The sequence below is a fragment of the Hemicordylus capensis genome, chromosome 8 (genome assembly GCF_027244095.1).
Source record: "Hemicordylus capensis ecotype Gifberg chromosome 8, rHemCap1.1.pri, whole genome shotgun sequence".
NCBI lineage: Eukaryota > Metazoa > Chordata > Lepidosauria > Squamata > Cordylidae > Hemicordylus > Hemicordylus capensis.
In genome coordinates, this window is record NC_069664.1 from 20699212 (window position 1) to 20715176 (window position 15965).

Below are 15965 nucleotides of genomic sequence, written 5' to 3' on the forward strand. Positions count from 1 at the left end.
TGGCTGTCCTTCCATTCATTTAAAAAGCCAACCTGGGTACAGGGCAGCTAGGAAGTTTGCTGCAGTACCTGTGTTGAACATAACATGTGAAAAACTGCAGCTGTATAGATACAGTATGTACCTGTGCACACTGTATATATACAGGTATCGAACATAACAAGTGAACAGGGCTTAAAAGTGTAGTGGCCCCATCTGCAAATTTGGCTTCCAGGAAGGAGGTCAGATGTATCACCAGGGACCCACAAACTGAGATGCAGCTTATGAGCCAGCCATTACCTGTGGTCACCACCAATCCACTCTCTTCCCTCAGAAATTTTGCGGGCACACAGGCAGAGGGCTTAGGAACATAGAAAGCTGCCATGTACTGAGTCAGACCATTGGTCTATCTAGCTCAGTATTGTCTACCCAGACTGGCAGCGGCTTCTCCAAGGTTGCAGGCAGGAATCTCTCTCAGCCCTATCTTGGAGAAGCCAGGGAAGGAACTTGGAACCTTGATGCTCTTCCCAGAGCGGCTCCATTCTCTGAGGGGAAGAACTTCCAGTGTGCTTACACTTGTAGTCTCCCATTCATATGCAATCAGGGCAGACCCTGCTTAGCTAAGGGGACAAGTCATGCTTGCCACCACAAGACCAGCTCTCCTCCATGGAGAGCACGGTTTAGGAGCAGCATTCCCTGTAAGAGAGACTCCCAGGTGTTGTTGCCTACAACTCCCAACATCCCCAGCTGCAATGGCCTTTGGACTATGGGAGTTGTAGTCAACAACATATGGGCATCCCTCTTACAGGGAACACTGCTTAGGAGAGAAGTAGGTCTTCTGTCATTTGCACAGAGAGATGAAGAGGAGATGTGGGAGTCCTCTAGGACTGCTCAAACATGGACTCCTCCGGTTTCCTAGTTTCTCAAAACCAGAAGTAGAAATTGGACCTCTGTGGGGGGGGGGAGGACGGTGTGGTGCTGCGTGTCCTGCTCACCAGGGGGCTGGGGGCACTCGCCATTGGCAAGTGGGTTTTAGATGCCTGTGTGTTGCCAGTGTGCACTGGATCCCCCAACATGTTGCACTTTAGCCTGTTCTTGCCACACACCCACTCCGTGGCCGACAGATGTCATTCCGGGATCGCTGGTGTCAATGCTAGCTGGCTTTCAGTTGTTGAGACAGGATAGCTGGAAACATCCGCCCTTTCTTGGGATGCTTCCTTGTGTTTCCAATGAATGCTAAGTGTTGAACGGAGAGCATGTAAAGCCACCAGCTGGATGTGCCCTTTGACCCCGTGTGTCATTCCTTTCTTGGAATGGAGACGTTTTCTTTGACCCTTTCCCAATGAACCCACTGCAAAGGTGCTTGTAACAACTCTTGTATTAATCTTCCAGTTGTGCTATTGGAGGGGAGGGGAGGGGAGGAGGGGCAGGAAATACAGAAGCAGCAGTAAGATAATGCTCTATGCTCCCCCTTCGCGAGGGTCTTCTCTGTGATTGTCACACGTCACTCAGACAATGAATTCAGTCCTCCATCCACCAACAGTTCCTCTGCGACTATTGTAGACCAGAGTATCCCGTGTGTGTGTGTGTGTGTGTGTGTGTGCATTCTGCTAAGCACCTTCTCTTCACAGTTCTTTGACACCCTTGTTTAGCCCAAAGACACACTGTAATATTAAGAACACTCAACACCAAACAAAAGAAAGAAAAAATAAAAAGGACCAGAATTAGCAATCAGTGCACATTAAGTTACACCAACGACCGTTCCCCGCCCTCCACCACCACTGAACTTCCTTAAATTAAGCCCCCACCTTGAGGTTGCTGAGAGGAATACATCTTGCGGGGTATGAGTTTGCAAATGGGGGCTAAGCAGCAGGAAGGACATTTGGCGGGCCAATTTAACAGCTTGACAGTGCACCCTTTCCAAAATGTCCGCAGTCAGGAAGTGGTGTCCCACAGGAAGAGGAAGTGGGCCAGGGGCAGGGGAAGAAAGACACTAGGAGCCTTGGCCACACTCCCTCCATGATGTGACCAACAATGGGAAGATTCGACAGCGACCGGAAGGAGAAGGTAGCATGGACGTCTCTCCCCATGAACTGGAACTGGGAGAGCTGCTTGCCAGAGGAAGTGGGAAATACAAAATGGCTGGTCAATAGGAAGGCCAATTGCTGTTCATCTTGTGTGGATAGGTAGGTCATGAAGGAGAGAAAGATGGGATCTCCTAATGTCCCACTAAATGCTGTGGAAAATTGTACTCCTGTGGAGTTGAGCTTAGAACCCTGGTCTTTCCCTGAAAGAAGAGACAACTATTACACACACTGGAAAGGAACCAATGGAGCGTGTGGACAGTGTCCGTTTCAACCTAGAGTTCCCAAGTCAGTTCTCTGGCTTGACCTCCCCCCACCCCCAATTTCCCTAAGCCTGGTCTGCTACAGGAAGGAAACAGACTTTGTGCTTATTGTTAGTTTGGGTTCAGCTGCCGTAGGTTCTCCCCACCTGCTGAATGGGTCAACAGGCCGAGGAAAGAAGGTAGATGTCTCTTGTTTGGACAGTTCTTATCACCAGCATCGGCTCCCTCTAGCTCCCATCACCTTGCGCGGGCGGCAGTTTTGCTTTTGTCTTAATTCTAGAAAGGAAGAAAAGTGCTCGGAGGAATTGAAAACCACTCGGACGCCGACGGAACTCCCTCCACCCTACTCAGAATGTGCCGACTTCAGCAGGTGCCCAGCGGCTGGCCGGGCGAGGTGGCCTCGGGCTGGGTGGTGCCTTGGCCCTCTCTCCGTGGGTCTGTCTGTGTCTCCGCCCTGCTTCCCCCCTCTTGTCTCCTCTGTTCCCAGTCACGCCCCGCCCTTTCACACATGGGTCTGCATTCTCCTCTGCAGGGGCCGGCTGGGGTCTGAGTTTTGAGAGGAAGACTGAGAGTGGTGGGACGACGAGGCGGAGGCCTTGCTGGCCTTGTCGAACTGTACGTAGCCGTCCTGCTTGCCGCTGCTGCTGACGCTGCTGTCGCACTGCGTGTCCAGGAAGCTGCTGCTGTCGCTCATGGAGCCCCGCTGGAATTCCCGCTCGCACAGCTCGATGGAGCTGCTGCCCATGCCCAGGACGAAGCGCTGGCTGTAGTCGTAGAGGCGGTTCTGCCCGCTCAAGGTGGTGTAGATGTTGGTGAAGGACATGCCGGTGGGCACCCGCTGCTTATTGGGGGGCCGCACGTCTGGCTGGCAGCCCGAGAGAGAGATGGTGGGAGTGGAGTGGTGGTCCTTGAAGGTGTTGACGCTGTAATAACCGTTAGTGGGGTCCTGGAAAGGAATGGTAGAAGTTTTGAGGGGAACTGGTCTGGTGGTAACAAGCGTGGAATGTTCCCCTTTGCCAAGCAGGGTCTGCCCTGGTTTGTATTTGAATGGGAGGTGACATGTGAGCACTGCAAGATATTTCCCCTTTGGGGATAGGGCGACTCTGGGAAGAGCACTTGCCTGCTTGCATGCAGAAGGTTCCCTCCCTGGCAGCATCTCCAGATAGGGCTGAGAGAGACTGCTGCCTGCAACCTTGGAGAAGCCGCTGCCAGTCTGTGAAGACAATGCTGAGCTAGATGGACCAATGGTCTGACTTGGCAGAAAGCAGCTTCCTAAAGTTTTGTTTCTTGGGCAGAGTGTACAGGTATGTTAGATTTCTTTATTTAGGCCTGCTTTGCTTTGTCCCAGCAGCCTAGCATTCATTCTGAAACCAGTATCTTTCACGGTGTGACGCTGACTTAATTTAGTTTCTATAATTCTTCCTGCGCTCCATCTTAAGACTTTCAGGCTCCTATAGCATGACCAGCACCCTCCTCATGCCCTAGTCCATTTTTTGCTTTAATTCACATTTAGCCTGATGAGAGTTTCTGGAGAATTCAAGAGCTTGCTCCAGGTTTTGTCTGTTGAGTTGGTCCTAATAAAGGTATTTCTATATTGTGGCTTCTGGGTTCTAATGTAGGGCTTGACAAATCGCAGGCGCCAGGGACTCATGGCACCTAGAAATTTAATTGTCGCATCTGGACTAAGATATTCAGAGGTAGAGTTGTTTAATAAAATCTTTATTTGACCCAGGCAGCCATGTCTCTGTTCTAAGTATGTTACTTTTAAAGGGGATAGAGAAGCCTATTTACCTTCCCCCTCCACAGTAGTCATCAACAAGTCAATTAATTTTGTCAAGTACCCATTGTCTGGCTCTAAATCTTTGCCTCCTTGATGCAAAGAAAAATGGTCAAGGCCGAGTTTTCTTGATTCACACCTGTTTTACTTCATCTCGGAAGCTAGCATTCATTCTGAAATCACTGTCTATCACTATGTGAAGCTGTGTAATTCCTTCTATGCTCCATCTTGGAACTGCTCAGTTCCAGAATTTTCAGCTCCTACCTGCCCATCTCCCTCCCCGTGGCCTAGTCCCTTTTTTGCTGCAGCCTCCATCCAGCCTGATGGAGATTTCTGGAGATGGCAATGGTAAACCCCTCCTGTATTCTACCAAAGACAACCACAGGGCTCTGTTGGGTTGGTCCTAATAACAGTATCGCTAGACTGTGGCTTCTAGTTTCTAATGGATAACCATCTGATGGAGCTGGTCTTGTGGTCGCAAGCATGAATTCACCCTATGCTAAGCAGGGCCCACCCTAGTTGCATTTGAATGGGAGACTACATCTGTGAGCACTGTAAGGGATGGGGCTGCACTGGGAAGAGAAGGTTCCAAGTTCCCTCCCTGGCAGAATCTTCAAGAGAGGGCTGAGAGAGACTCCTGCTGGCAACCATGGAGAAGCCACTGCCAGTCTGTGTGGAAAATACTGAGCTAGATAGGAACATAGGGAGCTGCCATAGATTGAGTCAGACCATAGGTCCACCTAGCTCAGTATTGTCTACACCAATAGTCCGACTTGGTAGAAGGCAGCTTCCTATGTTCCTATGTGGCTTTCTAAGATTTTATGCTTGACTCCAAATTGTACAGCTGGAAAACCCTCATCGTTCACCCATACTAAGGGGGAGTTTACAAAATAATTTTTTGCAGTAAGCTATCTCCATGGGTTGTGAGAGTTCACAATTCTTCTTGTATACATATAACCATGTGTGTGGTGTGTTCCATTAAAAAGCAACTGTGGGTGAGTTCAGGCGACTGAATTCATCCATGATTGATCAGGTCATGGAAATAACTCCTGGTTCACACGCTCCCTTCTTCCCACTTCTGCTCCCTTCTTTGCTCCGTTGCTGAACCGTTGCAGTCATGGTTTGTTCAACCACAGCACTGAGGCTTGTCTCAGCCTAGAGCTGTGCTTTTAAATGTGATTTACAAACCATGCTTCACCCTGCCACTGAAAACAAGATTGAATCCAAGTTCCCAATGCTGGTGTAAGCATGGCTTTTAAGCCACAAAGCACAGCACCAGGTTCAGACAAGCTGCAGTGCTGTGGTTGAACAAACGGCGGTTGCGATGTCATGGCTCAGCAACAGAGCCAAGGAGGCTAAGTAGTGGAGAGAGGAGAGAACCTTCAGACTTTGTCTACATTTACCAGAAAATAAACTGTGGTTTATTCTGGCCACACTTACTGTCTTTTCTGAAGGGCTCCTGCTGTGTTCTACCTAAAATTGAATTTGGACTGAAACTGGGAGTTTTGTAGAGGCAAAGATGCAAGATTGTCTTCTGAAACCGTTGGGACACTTGATCAGCAGCGTTGTGTCTGATCTGATTTGCTGGCTGGCCCTTCATCCAGGAAGTCTGCCGTCGTTTTTAGTGCCAGCATGAGAGAAATGAGTATTCTGTATTCTTGTGATGTGTGCTGGGGTTTTTTTTCTCCCACTGAGAGTCCCAAGGAGAGTCTTGAGGCTCTGGAATGGGGATTCCAAATGGACATCTTGGCAGTGTTGCTTGGGACAGGCCTACCCAATGACATTGTAAGGCTTGCCTTGCAAAGGTCTCCTTTGCAGTTTTTGCAGCCCCAAGATAATGGATGGAATTTGCCTTGCTCCACGTTCAGGCCCATCTAGCCTGGTACATATGGTCTATTTTCTGTGCATAGGGAAGGGGGAATTTGTGCACACAGGGCAAGTTGTGTGTTAAGTTTGATCACTTTGGGTTGTTTTTATTTCTTTGGTAGTGTCCGCAGGGTTATTCATACATTACACTGTACATGTGAAGAGGTTTTCAAGTATGTCCATTTAAAAGTCAGTATGGGAACTGGAGCTCTGGGAAATATACAGTTTAGATCATGTGTACTGCTATACAAATGCTGAATGTGATGTGTGAGCAACTGTACACGTGTATACATGGTATAACCATGGGTGCACTTTAGATGGCATGCTTGTTGGATGTAACACGAATAGGGTTCATGTTTCTCCAGAATTCGGGAGACTGAAGAATGGCAGTCCTGCAGAAGAGTAATGCGTCACTGGAGAGCAATGTACATGTAGTGCTATGATGTTGTTAAAGGACATTAAAAAGAACTCAAACTAGTAATTAAAGCCCCTGTCCCCGTCCCCACCCTCTGGGAACAGAAGCTGACTAAGGGGAAATTTATTACTGAACAAGAAGCAATAAAATTTGTAGAATATGCAGGGGATAACTTTTAATGTTGCAGGGAACCTTTTGCTGAATAAACATTATGGTGGGATCTCGGCCATGGGGGCGGGGGAGAGAGAGAGAGCACGAACGAGGGAGAGAGAGCACATTGCTAAATAATCCAATGCTGTTTGGAATTCCAGGTAATTGTGGAAAAGCAGTGCCCAGGTCGTGCTAACGGGCTGTGGTGTGAGAACACCGTATATCAGGCTTGCTCAACTTTGGCCCCCCAGCTGTTTTTGGACTACAACTCCCAAAATTCCCAGACACAGTGGCCAATAGCCAGGGATTATGGGAGTTGTGGCCAACATCTGCATAAGGGCTGAAGTTGAGCAGCCCTGCCCTGTATCTATAGCTACGTGTTAAGAACAGGCCTCTACAAATCCACTTGCCAGCTCGCCAGTAGCGAGTGCCACCAGTCCGCTGACGGGCAGGACACTCGGCATCACACAGATTTCCTCCTCATTTCCACTGCCATTTCTGAGAAGGTAAGACACAGAAGGAATCCCTTCTGAGCAACAGAAGAGGAGTCCTCCCAACTTACCATCTCCCTGTCGCAGTGCAAATGACAGAAGACCCGCTTCTCTCCTAAGCCCTCTGCCTGTGTGCCAGAAAAGGGATCCAAGAGACGAAAAAGGATCGGTGGTGTGGCCAGAAATAATGACTGACTAGCAAGTTAAGCCTATAATGGTGGATCCCTGGTTAAGAACCACATCACTCTGTCGTGTTAGGATTTTCTTCACTGGTGTTCCTCAGTGTGGTGTAATCCCACCTGCCCACCCTTCCTCTTTGCCATGCACTTCATATGATGTACCGTTCCCCTTCTGTGGAAAGATCTTTCCCCCCATTGCAGTGACTTGGGGGATCTGAAAAGGACTGCTGCAGCTTCACCCCACAGAGATGAAGTCCATGCTTCTGTTGCTATGGGAACTGTTCAGATAAATGGCACCGCAGCCTATTAATTAATTAACCAACCGGTCCCCCTTTTCTTCTATCTCTCCCCCGCCCCCTGGAAAGCCATGGGGAGAGGCTGCTTTTAAAATGTCACTTGGTTAAATCCCATTTGAAAACCAAAGGTGATTGACTTGGGATTCCTTTCATGTCGGAGGATGCCACATGGCAAGATCTAGGCTTGAAGATAAAGGCCTTCATGTTTCAAAGGAGAGAGAAAGCAGCTTTTGGAGGCGCCATATGTGTATGAAAGAGAAACCGTTGACTCGAAAAACTTCATTAAGGAAGGGAAACTTCCAAGGATTCTGTTCCAGTTGGCCCAACCATTCTGGGGATGTGGCGGGGGAGATTTGACCGAGGCAAAAGACTAGATGAATCCTTCAGTATTTGCTTGGGAGAGATAAAGCAAGAATCCTTGAGCTTTCTCTACCCACCTCTGAATTACCTTTGTCCAGGGATTATAAGGGGGGGAAATGTGTTAAAATAGTTCTAAAGGCAATAGGATTATTCTCCAGAATGGTTTCTGCATTGATGTGAATTGCACATATACTTCATAATTGGGGCAAAATTCGGAACGGGGAAACAGTAACTGGGGAGAGAGAGACCGGCACACTTGATTCTGGTGTGGTTGATGGCAGAAAACATAATGGAGTTTGGCTGAGTGCTACCCATGTTTGGTGGTCCCTTGCCTGACTATGCAGGTAGCCTGCTGCACAGCACAGATGTTTGCAATGCAGGTGGGTCTCTATGCAGACTGCACAGTTCTGGTGTGCATTAGTGAGCAGCTCTTTAAGCAGTTGCAGAAATGTCCAAGTGAAGGCATGGTTTTGTCTGCAGCCTGCAAGTCACAGGACTGTCCCTTCCCATGTTGGACTCAGCATGGCCCTGCATGATCCTCATTCTCAACATGCCAATTTGGTTGTGTGGAACATAGGAAGCTGCCATATACCGAGTCAGACCATTGGTCTATCTAGCTTAGTTTGTCTTCACAGACTGGCAGCAGCTTCTCCAAGGTTGCAGGCAGGAATCTCTCTCAGCCCTATCTTGGAGAAGCCAGGGAGGGAACTTGAACCCTTCTGCTCTTCCCAGAGCAGCTCCATCCCCTGTGGGGAATATCTTACAGTGCTCACACACTTCTAGTCTCCCCTTCAAATGCAACTAGGGCTGACCCTGCTTAGCTAAGGGCACAAGTCATGCTTGCTACCACCAGACCAGCTCTCCTCTGAATGTGAAGGCCTGTGTGAAATGGCCTGTGCTTTAATGAATTTGCAAGTGCAGCAAGACATCAGCCTAACATGGTTACTGCAAAGAGTGGTTTTTTTTAATAGGTCCACAGAAGCAGTCTCTCTCCACATGGGCATACACACACCACGTACACACCACACACATACTTCATTGGCTTAAATCCAAACACTCTGACTGCACGGGTTTGCAGAATGGTAGCATCATCCTTACCACCTGACAGATACAGATGCCCAACCTACCCCAGAGTAGTCTCGTTGTCTGCATAGAGAAAAGTTCATCTTATGTCCATACCTTCAAGTTCTGGAACTCCTTCTCTTCTTCCTTGAGTACCTCCAGCTGCTTGAGGACTGAATCCTGCTGGAACTCACTTCTGTCCATCTGCAAACAAAAGAACTGGATGGTGAATAGTGGGATACCTGAAATCATGTGACAAAGATCAGGAACATGCATTGAAACATCCACCAGCAGAGTGAATCCAAGTGCCCAAGTTCTTCTTTTCACCTGTGGCTAGAGAAGCATGTGTTGGACCTCTCTGCTTCTCAACCCCAAATAGAGTATTATCTGTGTTTTTAATATTAAGCAAGAGGAGGAAAGGGAACAGAGCTGGTCTTGTAGTAGCAAGCATGAATTGTCCCCTATGCTAAGTAAGATCTGATCTGGGTTGCATTTGAATAGCAGACTACATGTGTGAGCCCTGTAAGATACTCCCCTTAGAGGATGGGGAAGAACAGCTGCATGCTTGTCAACCCTTTAGATCTTACCATAAAACGTTTACTTTGTTGGTGTATTGTATGGCAGATTTCGTATCTGAATGTTTTACAATTTGTTGTGTTTATGTCTGATCTATGATCTCAATAAAGCTATTCATTCATTCAGCTGCATGCTTGCATGCAGAAGGTCCCAGGTTCCCACCCTGGCATCTCCAAGATAGGGCTGGGGGATGCTCCTGCCTGCAACCTTGGGGAAGCTGCTGCCAGTCTGGGTAGAAAATACTGAGCTAGATGGACCAAGGGTCTGACTCAGTATGTGGCAGCTTCCTGTGTTCCTATGTCCCCAAAGAGGGCAAAGGAGTTGCCACCCACCCACAAACCTCCTAGTCCTAATCTTGGATTTGGGTACAGTTGATGCTATTTTTGTTGTCATTTGTGAAGCAGTCTCATCTCTCTTTCAAACCACAGAGATTCCAACATGGTGTTACTCTCTGAAGATGTGGACACTGGTTACTGACTACCCATTTTCTAAAAGTAAATGGATAGTACTCATAACATTTCGGAAATCCTTAGTTCTGAACTAGAACCACACAAGTTTTTCTTCCCACCTGCAAGCATGTTGAAAGTGAGATGAACGAGGCATTATTGATGTACATGCCGCTGACTGTTGCCTCTGTAAACAAGTTTTGCAGGTTCTGAAATTTTCCAAAACCATCCAGGCTCTAGTGACCATCACATCCCGTGGCAGAGAATTCCATAGATCGACTGTTTGTTTGTTTGTTTGTTTGATTTATAAACTGCCCTTCCCAAAGTGGCCCAGGGTAGTTTACACTAAAACAAGAATAAAACCAGGAACCAATTAAAAGCAGATTAAAATTATAATTAAAACTAAATATCACTAAAAGCCAGGCTAAAAAGGTAGGTCTTTAAGGCTCTCCTGAAGGCCTCTAGGGAAGACAATCCTCTTATATCAATGGAGAGCACATTCCACAACCAAGGGGTGACAACAAAGAAGGCCCTATCCCAGGTTACCACCAGATGAACTGGTGACACCCCAAAATGGAACCCTCCTGGTTATCTCAGTGAGTGGTGGGGATCTTGCAAGCGCTCTCTCGGGTACCCCGGACCAAAGCCTAAAGTCCAGTCCTAAATTTCCTGGCAATCTGTTTCATGGAGTGGGGATGTTCCCCACCCAACACTTCTCTGCTGCAAATCTTACACACACACCCCATGAAAAGAGCGCTGGCCAGGGTGAGCACGTATGATATGCCTGGAACCCCATGAGGAATTGGAAAGATGTTTGTAGGAGACCTGTAGGAATGAAGCGCCAGTCGGGGAACTATTAAGGCATCCCGCACTCGGCCAAAAAGTTGCCTCCTTCCAAAGCTCTTTCTCTAGGGCAGGGATTCCCAACCTTGAGTCCACATACGCTGTTGGACTGCAACTCCTATCACTCACAGCCACAATGGCCGAAGGGTTAAGGTTGAGAACAAGGGGTTTCCTTAGTTGCTCAAAGTCTGGGGCCCAGGCCTTCAGCCCTCCTTTGGTAATTAAGTTCAACCATGTCCTCACCCCCAAGAATAATCACATCTGACTCCTCCCCAAAGGGAAACTGGAGGCGAGAAGTGCTGTAATCTTTTTTTTGTCCCCAACACAGCACCTTTTAGGGAGGAGACAGAGACCAGAAGCAATCATGGATTCTGGAACTGCAGCAGAGGTGACCACCTACCCTGTATTTGAGAAGGAGGTAGCTGATGAGATTCAAGGGGGGGGGCCTCTGAGACATTCATTGGGCCCGAGCCCTGTGCGTCACCCCCTAATGATGCCCCCTGTTGGGAACTCCTGCCCTAGAGGAAGCACATGTTTGCAATTAACATATTTTGGCTCTGAGCTCTTGCAGGAAGTCACTGATACCTGCCCCAGGTGAGGGGTCTGAGGTCTTTTGCACCCGACTATTAATGCAGCCTTTTTAAAAAGCAAAAGTTAAAGATTGCTTTCATTTTACTCTTATTCTTAGACTGACGGGTCCACGAGGAAGAACCCATTTTCACAGCCTCATTAGTTTTTCTGTGAAGGATGTTTCTGATTGGGGGCAAAGTACATATTAATTAGAATATGGCTTTAATTACCCTTCATTCAGGAAGGTGGGATTGCACGAGATCTGAATAATTATCAGTCAATTTCTCTGCTGCCTTTTTATCTTCTCAGATATTGATCTACTCTCTCCAATGTTCACACTTTCTCTTTGCTTTTGCCGTCTGGGGCTTCTGGTGGAATTACTGCTGCTGAATGCCGCATCTAATCACGATTCTAAATCTACAGTACGGTACTGATTTGTTGCTCGACTTCTAGCTTTTCTTCATTTCTACTCCCCCTCCGCCCCCCAAAAAGAACTTGGCAAATAGTGGCAGAAATCCTTCCCTACAGCAGTTTCTGTTGATCGGTCTGAAAGCCTTTGATACCGCTATTTAATGCAATAAATTAAGGTATCCGTGTTGTGCTGCAGGAAAAAAAAAGCTGGTAACATCAATTGATTTACCAGGGTAAATATATGTGTCACAATGTATTAAATCCAGAGCAGAAAACACACACAGGCATGCACGGCAACATGGGGAGCATTGGCTCTCCAAAGGATGAGCGTCGGGTTGCAGTGAGATGCATGTTCACATAAAGTATATGCGTGAGAGACAGAAAAATCTAGGCTTGGAAAAATCTAGGAGCTAGACTTGGGCACAGCCCAAAATGTCAGGTTCTAATCCTGATTGGAAAAGGCTCAGGAGCAGGGACCCACACATTTAGGCTAAGCTGACTAGGTAAAGATAAAATGTACCATTGAGTTGGTGTCGACTCCTGGCGCCCACAGAGCCCTGTGGTTGTCTTTGGTAGAATACAGGAGGGGTTTACCATTGCCTCCAGCCCGCTCCTACTGCTCAAAAAAGGACTCCTGCTGTTTCTTTTTTTCAAAAATGCCAGTGGAAGTGTAGACCTCTGGGGAAGAGATCTGTGTGGTGCTGGGTGTCCTGCTTGCCAGAGGTCTGGGGGTGCATGCCAGTTTAGTTGTTTTTAAAATGGCCATCCTTTCCCCAGTTGCCTCTGCAGTTCAAATGCTAGAGAACAAAGACACCTTGTGCGAGCGAATATTAGTGACAGGCACAAGTGTAGTGGATATTCGTGACAGTGAATATTCGGGAATATTCGTGACAGGCACAAGTATAGTGCAGAGATTCCCAACCTTGGGTGACCAGACGTTGCTGGATGTTGCAGCTCCCATTATCCAAAGGCTATTGTGGCTAGGGATGATGGGAATTGTAGTCAACAACATCTGGGCACCCATAGTTGAGAACCCCTGGGGTAGTGAATTATCTGGCTCAATTTCAGTCTGGTTATGGCACAGAAACTGCCTTGTTCACTTGGACAGATGACCTGTGCTGAGAAAGGGACCAGGAGACCACCCTGTTAGTTTTCCTAATATGGAATGTTGCTGAGGTCTATTGGCCTTGTGGATATACTATCTGAGCTGGGGGTGAGGCTGTCCAGAGCTTTTGAGTGTGGCATCATTGGTAACATACCGAGACTCAGCTCTGTATGTCCTTTAAGGTTGATTCAGGTGAGGCAGTGGAGGTGCTAAAGGGATATTAGTTATGCACTGGACGAAGCCTAAGAAACTGAGACTCAAATCGGATCAGATGGTGCTTCCAATGCCCTTCAGCCATTGTGGCAGGGAGTGATGGGAACTGTAGTCCAGCAACATCTGGGCACCCAAGTTTGAGAACCCTTGGGTTAGTGTTCCCTCTAACAGAAATTACCAGATGTTGTGGACTACAACTCCCATAACCCCCAGCCATAGGCTATTGCAGCTGGGGATGCTGGGAGTTGTCATGAACAACATCTGGGGATCCCTGTTAGAGGGAACACTGCTTTGGGTTAACATATTCTGCTGTCCTAGCCTCCTGAGGCACAGAACCACAGCAAGTCAGACGCTTGTACAATTTTTTCTGCATGGCAGTTGACTCAGAAGTTATATCTTCTCTCTCCAGCCTTCCTAGAAAGTTACCTCTGGGTAGGGACAACAACATCTGGAGCAGCCCTGAGATGCAGTGGCTGACATTCACCAGCAGGTGGCAGTGCAGCCATTTTGGCTCGGCCCGTTTTGTGTGCATGAGGATGAGGTGGTTAGATCTAGAAAAGCACAGTTGTTCACAAAGCAAAACCTACATGAGTTAATTTATAATTCTAGAATTAAGCCATTCATTAGTGTGACCTTTAATAAAATTTAACTGCAGCTTAGTTCAATACGATCTCACTTCATCATTTAACAGTTGGAGATTCATTTATTTTTCTTTCCCTGCAATGTCTCTCTCTCCTTGCCCTCCCTGTGAGCCTGCCCCTCAGATTCTTACAATAAATAGGAGGTTTGCTAACCTTTCTTTAAAAAAAACACTGCGTGATGGTGGGGGGAAGGGTCTTCCTCTCTGCTTGCATATCTCAGCTACTCTTGGCAATCCTGACCGTGCAGTTAGAAGGTAGATTCTAGGATCGAGTGAGGAAATGAGGGACACAATGAAACTGTGATTTTCCCCTCCTTCACTTATGAACCCTCTTTCAGCATTCACCATGCTCCCTCGATGCTGATACTCCGAGGGAAGGGAGGGGAGGGAGGAGATGTGTGTGACTGAGGTGGGGAAGAGTTGGGTTACACACACTGCCCACCCATCCCCAGGGAGTTCTGCAGAAAAGAGTCCTACAAGTTTATAAGTATCTCCATGCAATCTGGAAGCAATGGGATAGTGACCTAAGCCTGATTCGGACACGATGCTGTATGAGTGTGCAGATGCCTGTACACTCGTACACACGTTTGTGTAAATGACTGTACCTGTGTTCAGTTTAAAAGTCAACGTAGATACAGACCCTTCAAAGACATAGTAGAGGTAGGAAGTGTAGTTTGGTACCTATGTTCAGCATAACATGCGAATGACTGTACCTGTAAACAGATCTGTCCCTGAGTACACTGTACACTTGTACAAGCATTGGAAATAACACGTGAATGGGACTCTAGTGGATAGGGCATAGGATTGTGCCTGCTTTCTCTATCCTGTGCTGTCAAACATGTCCACTGTCCCTATCCCTTTACCTCCATGTATTTGGGGCAAGGTCTGCAAGAAGAGGCTATGCACATGCAGGCACATGATGCAGCCAGGAAGTCTGACACTGCAAGGTTCCCGAAGAGCTGGACATGTGTAGCTCCCTCTTAGGGATGTGCAGAACGGTTCACAGTTGGAACGATCCAGCCACGAACAGGACCGTTCCGAGTGTTCCAAGCTTGGAACAGAACGCTCTTCAAATGAAGGACCTCTTCCGAGCTTGGAACGGAATGACCCCTTTCCTAGCTCAGAACACTTGGACCATTCTGAGTGCCATTTTGGACTCCAAAATGGTACTCTTCCGGCCTCTGCGCAGACGCAGCAGCCATTTGCATGGTCAGCACCACCACGCAAATGGCTGCCACATGTGCACAGAGGCCAGAAGAGTGCCATCTTGGAGTCCAAAATGGTGCTTGGAGTGATCCAGCGGAATGGGATTGTTCCGTCAGAACAACTGGCTCAACCAGTTGTTCTGATGGAACATTTTGTGGACCTTGTGTTCTGTTCCCAGCTCGGAACAGAACCCAAGATCTGTTTCGTGCACATCCCTACTCGCTTTGCAAACATTCCCCCAAAGCCTGGAGGAAAGGCAGACACAATCTGGCTCCCTACTCGCACTCAGTGAATACACTGAGGGCAAGGAAGGTGCGGAAAGGGTTCAGATTGCATGGAAGGAATCCTATATGCATGCACCCATGGCCAGAAGAGTATTGGCATTAGGGGGCATGGCCAATAGGCACAACCCATTTCTCCCCCATGCATTGTATATATGTGTTGTGGGGGACATAGGAATGCCGCTCTGGAGCTCTTGTGTGTTTTGAAATCATTGCTGTTCAGTATGTTCTCTGCATTTGTAATGTCTGGAACTGAGACAAGCATAGGGTTGCTATGTTCAAGCTTCTCAGATCTGGGTGCCATAATCTGCAAATTATGCTGCAACTCATTCGCATTATTTATTTATTTATTTGACAGATGTGTATACTTTCCCCTCCTTCTCTGCCCTCCCATGTGATTGGATCCAGAGTAAAATCTGGGCAGCGCATTTGAAATCTGTGTGAATCCAGGTGGAATTTAGTAGCCAGGTGGAGGAGCCAAAATCCAGGGACTACCCTAAATTCCAGAGAACATGGCAACCCTAGACAGCAGGGAGAATGGATCTCTGTTTCCCAAAGCATTTCCCATAGAGGGGGAAAAGGAGAGTGGTTTAGCAGAGAGGTCTATGGTGGTGCAGAGAATGAAGCAATCTCTCTGCACCCCATGCCACAAGCTGAAGGTAGAGAGTGTTGAACAATCTTAATGTGATGTTTCTCTTTTTAACAAGAATGCCTTGCCTTCATGCCTTGCTTAACAAAATGACACAGCCCTCCTG

At 47.7% G+C, this 15965-nt stretch overlaps 1 protein-coding gene and 1 long non-coding RNA gene across 6 annotated transcripts in view; one reads left to right on the plus strand and one right to left on the minus strand.

The window, feature by feature from the left end:
• LOC128333605 (uncharacterized) overlaps positions 1 to 15965 on the plus strand; it is a 174354-nt gene that overhangs the window by 9277 nt on the left and 149112 nt on the right. The gene's annotated exons all lie outside the window — the stretch shown is intronic.
• The window catches only part of KIRREL3 (kirre like nephrin family adhesion molecule 3), a 780338-nt gene continuing 765709 nt past the window's right edge, over positions 1337 to 15965 (minus strand). For all 4 annotated transcript variants that reach the window (XM_053269220.1, XM_053269217.1, XM_053269218.1 and 1 more), the window contains 2 exons: positions 9037 to 9123; positions 1337 to 3269 (listed from right to left, as the gene is read on the minus strand). In XM_053269220.1, coding sequence (XP_053125195.1) covers positions 2826 to 3269; positions 9037 to 9123 — 531 coding nt within the window. In that variant the 3' untranslated portion in view covers positions 1337 to 2825. The remainder of the gene's footprint in view (positions 3270 to 9036; positions 9124 to 15965) is intronic.